The following is a 17,083-nucleotide window of genomic DNA, read 5'->3' on the forward strand; positions in this document are numbered from 1 at the left end:
GCTCATCTGCAATGAAGAGACCGGTGTGTCTGTTGTCCCTTGTGTCTGTGCTCTTGTAGTATACTGGTTAAGGAGTGGAGATGTAATTCCTTGCCCACGAACATTTGACCACCCATCAGAGATGATTGCAATACAGTCCGCTTTCTCTATGATTTGCTTGACCTTCACTTGAATTCTGCATCCAGCAAATTAGTAGATAAAGCATGTCTGGTTGGAGGGGTGTATGCTGGGCGAAGAACATTCAGAAATCTCTTCCAATACACATTGCCTGTGAGCATCAGAGGTGAACCAGTTGCATACACAGCTCGAGCAAGACATTCATCAGCATTTCTCTGACTACGTTCCTCCATTGAGTCAAAAACACTTCTGATTCCAGGAGGACCAAGAGCTGTTGCTATCGATAAGGTGTCTGATTCATAATTTTCACCTCAAATAGAAGTAGAGGGACTTAAGTCAGAGGTTGCTTGTTGTGCGCACTGAGGGAACTTTATGCACTTGGCCAGATGCATCTTTGTTGCATTCTTCACATATGATTTGGCACAGTATTTGCAAATGTACACAGCTTTTCCATCTACATTAGCTGCAGTGAAATGTCTCCACACCTCAGATAGTGTCCATCGCAATTCACGTAAAGATTAGGGGGGAGAGTATAAATAAATACAATTCCATGTACAGATAAATAGTTAACTTGTTATGGATAGGGGGCAGTATTTTCACGGCCGGATAAAAAACGTACCCAATTTAATCTGATTATTACTCCTGCCCAGAAACAAGAATATGCATATAATTATTAGCTTTGGATAGAAAACACTCCAAAGTTTCTAAAACTGTTTGAATGGTGTCTGTGAGTATAACAGAACTAATTTTGCAGGCCAAAACCTGAGAAGATTCCAAACAGGAAGCGCCCTCTCTGACCATTTCTTGGCCTTCTTGATCATCTCTATCCAAAACAGGGGATCTCTGCTGTAACGTGACATTTTCTAACGCTCCCATAGGCTCTCAGAAGGCGCCAGAACGTTGAATGATGACTTTGCAGGCCATGGCTGAATAACAGTAGCGCATTTGGTAAGTGGTCGATCTGAGAACAATGAGACAGGTGCGCGCGTGCACGAGACAACTCCATGTTTTTATTTTCAGTCTTGGAACGAAAACAACAACTCCCGGTCGGAATATTATTGCTTTTTTACGAGAAAAATCGCATAAAAATTTATATTAAACAGCGTTTGACATATTTCGAAGTACGGTAATGGAATATTTTGAATTTTTTTGTCACGAAACGCCCCGGCGCTTCACCCTTCTTTACCCTTTGGATAGTGTCTTGAAAGCACAACAAAACGCCGCTATTTGGATATAACTATGGATTATTTGGAACCAAACCAACATTTGTTATTGAAGTAGAAGTCCTGGGAGTGCATTCTGACGAAGAACAGCAAAGGTAATCCAATTTTTCTTATAGTAAATCTGAGTTTGGTGAGTACCAAACTTGGTGGGTGTCAAAATAGCTAGCCATGATGGCCGGGCTATCTACTCAGAATATTGCAAAATGTGCTTTCACCGAAAAGCTATTTTAAAATCAGACACCGCGATTGCATAAAGGAGTTCTGTATCTATAATTCTTAAAATAATTATGTTTTTTGTGAACGTTTATCGTGAGTAATTTAGTAAATTCACCGGAAGTGTTCGGTGGGAATGCTAGTTCTGAACGTCACATGCTAATGTAAAAAGCTGGTTTTTGATATAAATATGAACTTGATTGAACAAAACATGCATGTATTGTATAACATAATGTCCTAGGAGTGTCATCTGATGAAGATCATCAAAGGTTAGTGCTGCATTTAGCTGTGGTTTTGTTTTTTGTGACATTATATGCTAGCTTGAAAAATGGGTGTCTGATTATTTCTGGCTGGGTACTCTGCTGACATAATCTAATGTTTTGCTTTCGCTGTAAAGCCTTTTTGAAATCGGACAGTGTGGTTAGATAAAGGAGAGTCTTGTCTTTAGAATCCCTAGTTACTACCAGTTCAGCACAAACACTAACTTCATGTATCACACATTAATTACAAAAGACAAGCACAGAGAAACAACACACACAAATCCATTCTGGATAAACGATCACACACACGTCAGTCTATGGATCACTACCAGAATGCCAGTGTTTAGTATTTGCATTGGGTGTGGCAGCGCGGAGTGTGTGAAGCACTGAACTCAAAGCTCTTGTTCATTTCATATCAGACTGTGGAATGGAGAGCAGAGCATCAGAAGTCATACATCAGATTCATAACAACAGCCTCAGGGCTTACAACCTCAGGGGAATCCCAGCCGGTACTGTGGCCCCCACTTACTGAATATGAGCTGCTGAAGCATATTAGGGAAAAAATTACTCTTCGGTTACATAGCATAACTAAACATATACGGAAAACATGAGACAGAAGATGACTTGGAATGTGCTTTAAAACATTATCTGGCTTAGTTATCGAACAATGCTTTACTTGTATTGGCATATTAGCTAGCATGCTTTAGAGACTGAGTGTTTCTACCTTTGTATGTGGTCATTTGTAAGGTTCAGAAGCTACAGCCCTTCCATCCCAGTCACACACACACGCACCTCGATACTAAGCTAAGCCTGGAAAACACCTCCAGGGCCTCCATTTTCAAACAGCTAGTATTTTCTTCAAACAAATGAAGAAGACATTTCACTCTTGTTAGTCTTTCACATGTACGCAAAAACAGTGACGCATGGCCTCTATACTTAAAGGCTCATCCAGCCATGACACACACTGCACAGACCACATGACATCAGGCCTAAATACATCAAACACTGCCCTCTTAACCAGGAAAAAGTTAAGCTCTCCGTGGGCTGACAAATTTGACACCACATCCAGAGTAAACGGAGCACTTCACTGTGAAAGGCCTCAGATAATGAAGCAGAGCAGAGGGCCTCTTGTGTACGTGTGCCTAGGATGTTTTGTCTTGTAATGCTCAAGTATCATGGAGTTACCCACATACAGTGCCTTACAAAAGTATTCACCCCCTTGGCATTTTTCCTATTTTGTTGCATTACAACCTGTATTTTAAATGGATTTGGATTTCATGTAATGGACATACACAAAATAGTCCAAATTGGTGAAGTGAAATGAAAAAAACTTGTTTTAAAAACGGAAAAGTGGTGTGTACATATGTATTCACCCCTTTGCTATGAAACCCCTAAATAAGATGTGGTGCAACCAATTACCTTTAGAAGTCACATAATTAGTTAAATAAAGTCCACCTGTGTGCAATCTAAGTGTCACATGAACTCAGGATACATACACACACACACACCTGTTCTGAAAGGCCCCATTGTTTGCAACACCACTAAGCAAGGGGCATCACCAAGCAAGCAGCACCATGAAGACCAAGGACCTCTCCAAACAGGTCAGGGACAAAGTTGTGGAGAAATACAGATCAGGGTTGGGTGATAAAAAAAATTGCCGAAACTTTGAACATCCTACAGAGCACCATTAAATCCATTATTCAAAAATGGAAAGAATATGGCACCACAACAAACCTGCCTAGACAGGGCCGCCCACCAAAACTCACAGACCAGGCAAGGAGGGCATTAATCAGAGAGGCAACAAAGAGACCAAAGATAACCCTGAAGGAGCTGCAAGGCTCCACAGCGGAGATTGGAGTATCTGTCCATAGGACCACTTTAAGAAATACACTCCACAGAGCTGGGCTTTACGGAAGAGTGCCCAGAAAGAAAGCCATTGCTTAAAGAAAGAAATAAGCAAACACGTTTGGTGTTCGCCAAAAGGCATGTGGGAGACTCCCCAAACACATGGAAGGTACTCTGGTTAGATGAGACTAAAATTGAGCTTTTTGGCTATCAAGGAAAACGCTATGTCTGGCACAAACCCAACACATCTCATCACTCCGAGAACACCATCCCCACAGTGAAGCATGGCAGTGGCAGCATCATGCTGTGGGTACGTTTTTCCATCGGCAGGGACTGGGAAACTGGTCAGAATTGAAGGAATGATGGATGGCGCTAAATACAGGGAAATTCTTGAGGGAAACCAGTTTCAGTCTTCCAGAGATTTGAGACTGTGACGGATGTTCACCTTCCAGCAGGACAATGACCCTAAGCATACTGCTAAAGCAACACTCGAGTGGTTTAAGGGGAAACATTTAAATGTCTTGGAATGGCCTTGTCAAAGCCCAGACCTCAATCCAATTGAGAATCTGTGGTATGACTTGAATGCTGTACACCAGCGGAACCCATCCAACTTGAAGGAGCTGGAGCAGTTTTGCCTTGAAGAATGGGCAAAAATCCAAGTGGCTAGATGTGCCAAGCTCATAGAGACATACCCCAAGAGACTTGCAGCTGTAATTGCTGCAAAAGGTGGCTCTACAAAGTACTGACTTTGGGGGGGTGAATAGTTATGCACGCTCAAGTTCTGTTTTTTTGTCTTATTTCTTGTTTGTTTCACAATAAAAAATATTTTGCATCTTCAAAGTGATAGGCATGTTGTGTCAATCAAATGATACAAACCACCCAAAAATCTATTTTAATTCCAAGGCAACAAAATAGAAAAAATGCCAAGGGGGGTGAATACATTCGCAAGCCACTGTACCTTGTACGTTATGTAGCCTAATAAGTAATACCATTTTACAGGCCCTGTAATCTTTTGGTAGCAGGGCATTTGACAAAAATGTGAAGGTTTTTCCATCCTGTGATTTGATTAGGGCCGAGCACATAATCCTCAAGTGCTGAAAGAATGTTTGAAAGTCATTTGCAGTATTTTAGACATCAGCCTAGAGGAAGGAACACTTCTAAGACAATTGGGATTGAACTTGGTGTGACTTCTCAGACAAGCACCGGTTGCCTAAACTATGACTGAGAGTGGTTGTTCCTGGCATGGGAAAGGCAGTATCTGTGGCTGTGCAGCCCCTTCAGATATCCTGGGAGCGTCACTCATGCTTCCACTCCCTGGCTGAAGGTTGGCCGGCACAGACTATAAAGTGCCTTCAGAAAGTATTCCGACCCCTTGACTTTTTCCACATTTTGTTATGCTACAGCCTTATTCTAAATCTTGATGTTTTTTGCTAATTTATTACAATTTTAAAAAATGAAATATCACATTTACATAAGTAGTCAGACCCTTTATTCAGTACTTTGTTGAAAAACCTTTGGCAGCGATTACAGCATTGAGTCTTTTTGGGTATGACGCTACAAGCTTGACACACCTGTAGATCCTCTCAAGCTCAGTCAGGTTGGATGGGGAGCGTTGCTGCACAGCTATTTTCATGTCTCTCCAGAGATGTTCGATTGGGTTGAAGTCCAGGCCACTCAAGGACATTCTGAGACTTGTCCCGAAGCCACTCCTGCATTGTCTTGGCTGTGTGCTTAGGGTCGTTGTCCCTTTGGAAGGTGAACCTTCTCCCCAGTCTGAAGTCCTGAGTGCTCTGGAGCAGGATTTCATCAAGGATCTCTCTGTACTTTGCTCCGTTCATCTTTGCCTCAATCCTGACTAGTCTCCCAGTCCTTGCCGCTGAAAAACATCCCCACAGCATGATACTGCCACCAGCATGCTTCACCGTAGGGATGGTGCCAGGGCAAAGAGTTCAATCTTGGTTTCATCAGACCAGAGAATCTTGTTTCTCATGGTCTAAGAGACTTTAGGTCCAAGTGGGCTGTCATGTGCTTTTTACTGAGGCGCTTCCATCTGGCCACTCTACCATAAAGGCCTGATTGTGGAGTGCTGCAGAGATTGTTGTCCTCTGGAAGGTTCTACCCTCTCCACAAAGGAACTCTGGAGCTCTGTCAGTGACCATTGGGTTCTTGGTCACCTCCCTGACCAAGGCCCTTCTCCCCCGATTGCTCAGTTTGGCCGGGTGGCCAGATTTAGAAAGAGCCTTGGTGGTTCCAAACGTCTTCCATCCATGAATGATGGAGGCCACTGTGTTCTTGGGAACCTTCAATGCTGCAGAAATGTTTTGGTACCCTTCCCCAGATCTGTGCCTCGACACAATCCTGTCTCGGAGCTCTACGGACAATTCCTTTGACCTCATGACTTGGTTTTTGCACTGTCAACTGTGGGACCTTATATAGGCAGGTGTACCCTTTTTCAAATCATGTCCAATCAATTTAATTTACCACAGGTGGACTCCAATCAAGTTGTAGAAACATCTCAAGGATGCACCTGAGCTCAATTTTGAGACTCATAGCAAAGGGTCTGAATAATTATGTAAATAAGGTATTGCTGTTTATTTTATAAATGTGCAAAACATACACAGTAGAACAGTACTTACGTAAACGCCCAAACTCATGACGCTCGAGACTTTACACTGCCCTAGGGCTGGGCGATATGGGCTAAAAACCATGTCTGTTTTTTTTTTTCAAACTAATGGGCGATTCACAGTATGCATCGCAATTTCTTTTCTCTATATAAGCTTTGTTTCACAATTAAAAAAGGTCAGCACACTGAATTTCAAACTGTCAGGAATAATCGAATGAATTCAGGGCTTGTAAAATGATACTTAAGCTAAATATAAGCCTTCCACAACCACAAGACCCACCAATAATTTAATTATTTTATCAAAATAGTTTAACCTGTTTATTGCAATCACTGATCTTGCGTTCAAGTTGATGAAAATGCCCTTTGTTACAAATGTAACCAGAAACATGCATAATTGACATCCACTAAATATGACCAAATTCTGACAGCAGGCATTATAAAACATTAACACAATCTCTTGAGCACTAGCCCGCCTGCTAGTGAGTAGCCTGCTAGTGAGTAGCCAGCTAATCTTTATATTTAAAGTCTAGCCAACTTGGATCTATTTACTAATGAGGTAGAACAGTTGAACTCTTCTGTACGTCTCTGTTTGAACAACATAGCCTGTTCACTTTGTTTAGATGTTGAAATCAAGTGGCCTACCTGGATAAGATGCTTATTTCTCAGAATGAGAACGAGTTGCCAATTCCTTAAATAATTGTACTTTTATACTCATTTCACATTTATAGAACACAGACTAGAGAGCTAGCACATATGTCTGTGGCTAAAATGCTGCTCGTGGTACTGTAATGCCACGTGACAGAAACAACATTTTCCACAGTCATGTTCCTTGATAATCTTGTCTCAGTAGGGTCAGCTCTCAGTAGGGTCAGCTCTCAGTAGGGTCAGCTCTCAGTAGGGTCTGGCTCTGTTCTACATTTTGGAAGTTGAGAGATAAAGAGTATTGTTATAAAAAAGGTTAAGTTCTCCACTATTAAAGTAAAATAATGTCTATGTTTCGGTGTTCATATGACATGACTGATTATGTTGGACCAAAACTCAAATGCAAATAGCTAGCTTGCTTGTTGTCAGAGAGGAAGAAGATATTTCGTCGTTGTTTTGAGTGGCAGGGGCTTGGTGTCTGTGTGCGAATCGGAAGGCGCCCAATGCACACAGCACAGGAGCCAAGAGACGTAACCAAAAAGACAAACACTCATAAAAACAGAAAAAAAATGTAAACCTCAATTCTTGCAATACAGGCATTTCGAACATTGCGCTAAAACATGCATTCAAATGAATCTAATTAGAGTTCAAATAAAAAGTAACAATAAAATAACAATAACAAGGCAGAGGGTACCGGTACCGAGTCAAAGTGCAGGGGTTCAGGTTAGCCGAGGTCATTTATACTTGTAGGGAGGGGTAAAGTCACTATGCATAGATAACACTGCTGCTACTCACTGTTTATTAAAACAAAGGGCGGAGATCAATGTAAATAGTCCAGGTGGCTATTTACATTGCGCCACTCGGGACTAGTCTAAGGCACTGCACCTCAGTGCTAGAGACGTCACCACAGACCCTGGTTCAATCCGGCAGTGATTGGGAGTCCCATAGGGCGGCGCACAATTGGCCCAGCATCGTCCGGGTTAGGGTTTGGCCAGGGTAGGCCGTCATTGTAAAATAAGAATTTGTTCTTAACTGAAAAAGGTTAAATAATACAAAAAACAATATGATTCATTGTTCAGCAGTCTTAGGGCTTGGGGGTAGAAGCTGTTAAGGAGCCTTTTGGACCGAGACTGGAGTCTGACAATTTTTTGGGACTTCCTCTGACACCACCTAGAATATAAACTCAGCAAAAAAAGAAACGTCCCTTTTTCAGGACCTGGTCTTTCAAAGATAATTCGTAAAAATCCAAATAACTTCATGGATCTTCATTGTAAAGGGTTTAAACACTGTTTCCCATGCCTGTTCAATGAACCATAAACAATTAATGAACATGCACCTGTCGAACAGTCGTTAAGACACTAACAGCTTACAGACGGTAGGCAATTAAGGCCACAGTTATGAAAACTTAGGACACTAAGGAGGCCTTTCTACTGACTCTGGAAAAAAAACAAAAGAAAGATGCCCAGGGTCCCTGCTCATCTGCGTGAACGTGCCTTAGGCATGCTGCAAGGAGGCATGAGGACTGCAGATGTCCCCTTGCTCTGCATGGGTAACGCTGCTTCGAGGGTGGCTGTTGTCTATGTGTTCCTGGTTCGAGCCCAGGTTGGAGCGAGGAGAGGGACGGAAGCTACACTGTTACACTGGCAATACTAAAGTGCCTATAAGAACATCCAATAGTCAAAGGTATATGAAATACAAATCGTATAGAGAGAAATAGTCCTATAATTCCTATAATAACTACAACCTAAAACTTCTTACCTGGGAATATTGAAGACTCATGTTAAAAGGAACCACCAGCTATCATATGTTCTCATGTTCTGAGCAAGGAACTTAAAAGTTAGCTTTTTTACATGGCACATATTGCACTTTTACTTTCTTCTCCAACACTTTGTTTTTGCATTATTTAAACCGAATTGAACATGTTTCATTATTTATTTGAGGCTAAATTGATTTTATTGATGTATTATATTAAGTTAAAATAAGTGTTCATTCAGTATTGTTGTAATTGTCATTATTACAAAAATATATAAAATACTAAATATATATAATATATATGTTTTATTTTTTTATAAAATCGGACGATTAATCGGTATTGGCTTTTTTGGTCCTCCAATAATCGGTACCGGCGTTGAAAAATCATAATCAGGCGACCTCTAGTTTGGACCATGATAGTTTGTTGGTGATGTGGACATCAAGGAACTTGAAACTCTCGACCCGTTCCACTACAGCCCCGTCAATGAGAATGGGGGCCTGTTCGGCCCTCCCTTTCCTGTAGTCCACGATCAGCTCCTTTGTCTTGATCATGTTGAGGGAGAGGTTGTTGTTGTCTCTGACCTCCCTATAGTCTGTCTCATCGTTGTCGGTGATCAGGCCTACCACTTGTGTCGTCAGCAAACTTAATGGTGGTGTTGGAGTCATGCTTGGCCATACAGTCGTGGGTGAACAGGGAGCACGGGAGGGGACTAAGCACACACCCCTAAGGTGCCGCAGTGTTGAGGATAAGCGTGGCAGATGTGTTGTTACCTACCCTTACCACCTGGGGGCAGCCCGTCAGGAAGTCCAGGATCCAGTTGCAGAGGGAGGTGTTTGTCCCAGGGTCCTTCACTTAGTGATGAGCTTTGTGGGCATTATGGTGTTGAACGCTGAGCTGTAGTCAATGAACAGCATTCTCGCATAGGTTTTCCTTTTGTCCAGGTTGGAAAGGGCAGTGTGGAGTGCGATTGAGTCATCTGTGGATCGTTATGCGAATTGGAGCGGGTCTAGGGTTTCTGGGATGATGGTGTTGATGTGAGCCAAGACCAACCTTTCAAAGCACTTCATGGCTACCAACGTGAGTGCTACGGGGCGGTAGTCATTTAGGGGAAAGTGGAAAGGTCGTACAACTGAATGCCTTCAACTGAAATGTGTCTTCCTCATTTAACCCAACCCCTCTGAATCAGAGGTTCGGGGGGCTGCCTTAATTGACATCCATGTCGTCAGTGCCCGGGGAACAGTGCGTTAACTGCCTTGCTCAGGGGCAGAACGACAGATCTTTACCTTGTCAGCTTGGGGATTCGACCCAGTAACCGAGCCCAACGCTCTAACCACTAGGTTACCTTCAATTTCTTGGGCACAGGGACTTTGGTGGTCTGCTTGAAACATGTTGGTATTACAGACTCAGACAGTGAGAGGATGAAAATGTCAGTGCAGACACTTGCAAGTTGGTCCACGAATGCTCTGAGTACACGTCCTGGTAATCCGTCTGGCCCCGCAGCCTTTTGAATGTTTACCTGTTTAAAAGGTCTTTCTCACATCGGCTATGGAGAGCGTGATCACACAGTCGTCTGGAACAGCTGGTGCTCTCATTTATGCTTCAGTGTTGCTTGCCTCAAAGCGAGCATACATTGCACGGTTTCACCGGTACCACAGTAATATCACTGTACCAAAACGTCATGACACTTACTATACGAACATTTTAGAATACCGTTGTACCGTTTCATATGATACTACTACCTCTTTTCAGCCCTACTGAACCTGCTGGTGCCTGTTATAAAATGTTTATAAAGTCAGTTTTGTTTATAAATGCAGTTGAACTGAAGCAACTGTATGCGCAGGTCCAGGTAATATCCACTTCACTTTCATGTGTATATCAAGTGTGGCAGCTGTAATCAGCCAGCCACATCCCCCATCAGCCCTCACCTGCTTCTCTTCGTCCCGCTCTTCATGCGCATCTATTCCTGCGTCAGTTTTATAATTTAGCTGTGATGCAGACCCTAATGAGTTTTCTGTTGTAACAAATGTACACTATTAACATTGGAGCAGCACGCAGAGCGAGCAATGTTGATACATTTTATCATTTAAATTGCCTGTTATAACCAAGAGCACATCCCATTCATAGTATACTTTGGAAGTTCACCATCATGCAGCCTCTGAGTGCCAGAGGGGAAAAGGAGCACCGCTTCACAACAGGCATACTTGCAGTTTTACAGCAAAGAAAAATGCTTGTCTCTAGCCTAAACGGTTTAAAAAAAATATCACCCATATTACCAGATGCCTTTTTTTCTTTCTATGGGGATTCGCACGCATTTCATATAATTTCCCAAACCATGTTGCTGGCTGTTTCAAACTAATCTCAGGTTGCTAACGTTGTTCAGTCATGTTTCCTAGCTAGCTAACAACCTGGTAACTTGATAGTAGGTCTAGGCAAATTTGATTGGCACAGGAAGAAAGGAAAAGGGTCTGCAACTCATGAGATGTGCATCAAAGGTAGGATTCATATAGTTCTAATGTAAGCCTAAACAATATAAAAATCATATTTCATTCTGGTGCTCCTTAAATTCTGTTTGGTGTCTAACATTTTAAAAGTTGGGGGCAGTGTGTGTATGTTTGTGGGAGAGAGTGGTGTGTGTGTGTGTTTACGAGAGAGAGGGAGACAGTGTGTCTGTCTGTGTTAACTTATGAGTAAAGGTTTCATGCAGTGTTTTCCCCTTACTGACACAATGACATGCAGATCATTATGCATGTATATTCCTTCTAGAGGTCCACCAATTATGTATATTCCTTCTAGAGGTCCACCAATTATGATTTTTCAACGCCGATGCCGATTATTGGAGGACCGAAAAAAAGCAGATACAAAAAAATAATAATCGACCGATTAATTGGTATTTATTTGTAATAATGACAATTACAACAATACTGAATGAACACTTATTTTAACTTAATATAATACATCAATAAAATCAATTTAGCCTCAAATAAATAATGAAACATGTTCAATTTGGTTTAAATAATGCAAAAACAAAGTGTTGGAGAAGAAAGTAAAAGTGCAATATGTGCCATGTAAGAAAGCTAACGTTTAAGTTCCTTGCTCAGAACATGAGAACATATGAAAGCTGGTGGTTCCTTTTAACATGAGTCTTCAATATTCCCAGGTAAGAAGTTTTAGGTTGTAGTTATTATAGGAATTATAGGACTATTTCTCTCTATACGATTTGTATTTCATATACCTTTTGACTATTGGATGTTCTTATAGGCACTTTAGTATTGCCAGTGTAACAGTATAGCTTCCGTCCCTCTCCTCGCTCCTGCCTGGGCTCGAACCAGGAACACATAGACAACAGCCACCCTCGAAGCAGCGTTACCCATGCAGAGCAAGGGGAACAACTACTCCAAGTCTCAGAGCGAGTGACGTTTAAAACGCTATAAGCGCGCACCCCGCTAACTAGCTAGCCATTTCACATCGGTTTTTTATAAGATAAGTTTAATGCTAGCTAGCAACTTACCTTGGCTTCTTACTACATTCGCTTAACAGGCAGGCTCCTCGTGGAGTGCAATGTAAAGCAGGTGGTTAGAGCGTTGGACTAGTTAACCGTAAGGTTGCAAGATTGAATCCCCGAGCTGACAAGGTAAAAATCTGTCGTTCTGCCCCTGAACAAGGCAGTTAATCCACCGTCCCTAGGCCGTCATTGAAAATAAGAATGTGTTCTTAACTGACTTGCCTAGTTAAATAAAGGTGTACATTTAAAAATAAATAAATAAAAATCGGCCAAATCGGTGTTAAAAAATAACGATTTCCGATTGTTATGAAAACTTGAAATCAGCCCTAATTAAAATCGGCCATTCCGATTAATCGGTCGACCTCTAATTCCTTCCTCCAGCCAAAACACAGGTAGGCCTTTGCAAATATGAGCAAATCAGCCAGTCTATTCTGTATTCTATTATAGACTGAACAGTGTAAAGTTAAATTCAATGTGTTGTATTGAGTAGAATTGTGAATTTCAGTGACAAGTTTTTGCGTAGCACATGCGCAGAACGTTTCGAAATAGGGAACATGCGTGCGGGGCGAACAGGACGCTGGGCCACTGATTTTTTTAACAACTCGGTATCGTGATACTTGGCCTAGTATTGTATCTTTAGTAAAATGTTGGTATCGTGACAACACTAAAAACGAATTAATTCTATATAATCGCCCAGCCCTATGCTGGCCATTTGGCTTCGTAATGTGATGGGAGTTTAATTGAAAAATATAACATTTTCCAGTGACCATCAACGAACTCATTCAGTTCATTGAAACATTACAGTCTGATTGACTAGTTTTATTAGGGGTCAAGGATGTGCATCTTTCCCTTTCAGACACAGCAGGGGTTCAAACTGTAGAACCCAGTTCCTACATTTGAATATAAAAATTTATTTTATCAAACAAAACTATGCTACATTTTATCTCTGGGACCATCAGGATGCCAAATCAGAGCAAGATCACTGAATTCACCTCAAGGTACATTATTTACCTTGACGTGAATGTATCAAACCAGTTGCCATGATAAGGTTGCCAAGGTTTTTGTTGTTGTGCACTCTCCTCAAACAATAGCATGGTACGTTTTCACTAATAGCTACTGTAAATTGGACAGTACAGTTACATTAACCTCTACGGGCTAGGGGGCAGTATTGAGAATTTTGGAAAAAATATGTGCCCATTTTTAACTGCCTCCTACACCAACTCAGAAGCTAGAATATGCATATTATTGTTCAGGTTTGGATAGAAAACACCCTAAAGTTTCTAAAACTGTTTGAATGGTGTCTGTGAGTATAACAGAACTCCTATGGCAGGCAAAAACCTGAGAAGGTTTCATGCAGGAAGTACCCTGTCTGACAAGGTGTTGTTGTTCTTGCTTCTGTTTATTGAAGAGTCAGGATCTTAGCTGTAACGTGACAATTCCTAGGGCTCCAATAGGCTCTCAGAACCCGGGAAAAACCTGAACGATGACGAGGCAGCCTCAGGCTGAAACACAGAATCCCCTTTTCCAAGTGGCCCATCAGAGGACAATGGAATTAGGCGCGTGCCTGATTCGACCCCGTGCAGTATTTTCCTTCGGCTGTTTAGCTAATTGCAGATTCCCGGTCGGAATATTATCGCTTTTTTTACGAGAATAATGGCATAAAAATTGATTTTAAACAGCGGTTGACATGCTACGAAGTACGGTAATGGAATATTTAGAAATTTTTTGTCACGTTCTGCGTCATGCGCGGGACCGTGATTTACCATTCTGATAGTGTCTAGAACGCACGAACAAAACGTCACTGATGGAACATAATGATGGATTATTTGGGACCAAACCTACATTTGTTATTGAAGTAGAAGTCCTGGGAGTGCATTCTGACGAAGAACAGGAAAGGTAAGACCATTTTTCTTATAGGAAATGTGATTTTGGTGAAGGCTAAACTGGGTGGGTGTCTAAATAGCTAGCCCTGTGATGGCTGGGCTATGTACTTAGAATATTGCAAAATGTGCTTCATCCGAAAAGCTATTTTAAAATCGGACATATCGAGTGCATAGAGGAGTAATGCATCTATAATTCTTAAAATAATTATGCTTTTTGTGAACGTTTATCGTGAGTAATTTAGTAAATTGTTAGTAAATTCCCCGGAAGTTTGCGGGGGGTATGCTAGTTCTGAACGTCACATGCTAATGTAAAAAGCTGGGTTTTGATATAAATATGAACTTGATTGAACAGACATGCATGTATTGTATAACATAATGTCCTAGGTGTGTCATCTGATGAAGATCATAAAAGGTTAGTGCTGCATTTAGCTGTGGTTTGGGTTTTTGTGACATTATATGCTAGCTTGAAAAATGGGTGTCTGATTATTTCTGACTGGGTACTCTGCTGACATAATCTAATGTTTTGCTTTCGTTGTAAAGCCTTTTTGAAATCGGACAGTGTGGTTAGATTAACGAGAGTCTTGTCTTTAAATAGCTGTAAAATAGTCATATGTTTGAGAAATTGAAGTAATAGCATTTCAAACGTTTTAAAAATCGCGCCACAGGATTCAACTGGCTGTTACGTAGGTGGGACGAATTCGTCCCGCCGGTCCCATAGAGGTTAACAAGACTTTAATCTTTCTGCCCATATAAAAACATACCTATGTCCTGGGAAATGTTCTTGTTACTTACAACATCATGCTAATCACATTAGCTCAACCGGACACCGATCTTAAATTAAAATCTGCTGCTGAGGCGCTTTTGAGCTGGGCCTCTCTGAGCTGGATCTGTCTGAGCTGACTTCTCTGTATGTGTGTGTAAATGATGTATTCAGTATGTCTATGGTGTATGTAGGCACCTGAGCTGAGCCATAAGGGAAATTGATCATCAACCAACCCACTATCAGTTAGTTTGCTTTTCTTTTTTACAAACATTTTTTTATTTGAATGCTGAAGGTGATGCATAGATGTGCCAGATCAGGAATAGGCCTACTTCTCATTGGTCAGCACACGAAGCTGTGCACAGCGAGCAGTTTGACTAGGCTACTGATATTGTCTGGGGTTGTTAGGCATGCAAAATTACTTGTAGATCAATGACTGTCAACCTAATTACATGCTTAATTAGACAAGGAGGATGCAGTTGTTACAAAAGATTAGAGGTATTTTCGGAAGGTAGAAAGAAAGTAATTTGATCAACAACAAAAATAGTAAACCGGCGATTCATAACTTCTGTACCAATTTTCTGACAAATGCATGCTACATTTGGATCTGTTTGGAATCCTCCAGACCAATGAACTCATATCTTAAACATTTGAACCAGGACTGATGCGGTGAATCATTACTTCCCTATTAGGAGTGCCATCAAAAGGAAAACAGAACTTTTGTTTAAAATTGGCAAGAAAGCAGACCACTACACAGTGTTAAACTACACATTTTACAGTGTCCAGTCTTTGCACAGTGTAATGGAGAAATGAAACAGGATAAAATAGCCTAAGCTAACCCATCTCTATATTTACCAGAGACTGAGCATAACAGACAACCCAAAGCCTACAGGAAGAAAGCAGAGTCCTCAATCCAATTTCCGATATCCATCAGAGAGCTATATAATGCTCTGTAAATGGCTGCTAAACAAGTTAAGCCCTGGGCTTTAATGAGGTACAGATCACAGGAGTGGAGGGGGGGGTTCTGTCTAATAGAGCTTTTATAGGTTAGGGCTCCTCAGAGAAAAACAACCCATTCACTAGTGGCACACTAACTGTGGATAAAAACTACACTGGATGCATCACTATAGTATGTTTCGTCTGCTCTAGAGACACAGCAGTTAAACACTCCAATATCAGTGATTGGTCAAAATGACCCATGATAAAATAGATTTTACTGGGTTAAATGGACATAGATTGGATTAAAAGAACATACACTAGGCTTAAGTGAGCTGAGGTTGGTGGAACAGGCTGACCTTAACTGGGTTGAGAACTAAGCTTAGGTTAGGCCTACTCCTATTGTGTCAAAATCTATTTTAGTGGAATATTTGCAAGTGAGCAGATTTTGAAACTGGCATCTTTTCTTCTAGCCATGGTAGCCAAAATAATGGGCAACTGGGCATTTTTATACATGACCCTACCCTAAGCATGATGGGATGCTAATGGCTTAATTAACTCAGGAACATCTGCTTTCGATATACTTTGTATCCCCATAATTTACTCAAGTGTTTCCTTTATTTTGGCAGTTACCTGTAGCTTAACCTACATCTAATTGATCATCTCCAGGATCCCAATTTCCATGAGAAGAACTTTGGATCACCCAAAAACAACCTTTAAGGTGGTAAAATGTTGGAATTGTGGGCATGAATTTGAGTGGGGCTTATGTACCTTGCACAAAGAAGGTCTGGTCAGTCTCTCCTCTTCATCAAATGGACCTTCCCAACGTGACGCCATCATTTCACTTCATATAAGAGGTGACAATCCTTTAGTGCACACATCGAAAGCTTTAGATCTCAGCAAATAGACAGCAGTCGAGTCTTCCAAGTAACGTTAAGATTCGTCTCTCCAGTTCACACCGTAATCCATGTTCTCGTATCTGGTCCAAATTGTTGAGCTGAATGTGAAACAAGTTTATTTGAATTAACGAATTGCATTAGTGACTGCTGTATTGAAATACACAATACAATTTATATTCCAATTGTAGCTAACAAACATTGATAAACATAGTTGAAAATGATAACTAAGGTTAGTGCAAAAATGTGCTTGCTATTACCTTTCTAATACGCTAGGTTATTACCAGCAAGCCAAGCAACAAGTGAGTAGGCAGGAGGCAAAGCCGATCGATGCGACTCGCTCGCGGACTAACGTTAGTAACGAACTCGTGAGGCAAAACTTGCCACCCTGTTGTTATTGTGCTCGGACCGAATTTCACTGGTCACCGTA

The 17,083-nt window shown here is 41.3% G+C and overlaps 1 protein-coding gene across 3 annotated transcripts in view; it reads right to left on the reverse strand.

Annotated features, from left to right (window-relative positions):
- Positions 1-17,083, reverse strand: part of LOC115169673 (rho GTPase-activating protein 21) — a 93,696-nt gene that overhangs the window by 75,970 nt on the left and 643 nt on the right. For 2 of the 3 annotated variants that reach the window (XM_029725546.1, XM_029725548.1), the window contains exon 2: positions 16,529-16,754. In XM_029725546.1, the coding sequence (XP_029581406.1) occupies positions 16,529-16,597 (69 nt within the window). In that variant the 5' untranslated portion in view covers positions 16,598-16,754. Of the gene's footprint in view, positions 1-16,528; positions 16,755-16,913; positions 17,044-17,083 lie in introns of those variants that run through there. The other variant, XM_029725547.1, reaches the window with a different exon arrangement.

This window comes from Salmo trutta, chromosome 31 (genome assembly GCF_901001165.1).
Source record: "Salmo trutta chromosome 31, fSalTru1.1, whole genome shotgun sequence".
NCBI classification, from domain to species: domain Eukaryota; kingdom Metazoa; phylum Chordata; class Actinopteri; order Salmoniformes; family Salmonidae; genus Salmo; species Salmo trutta.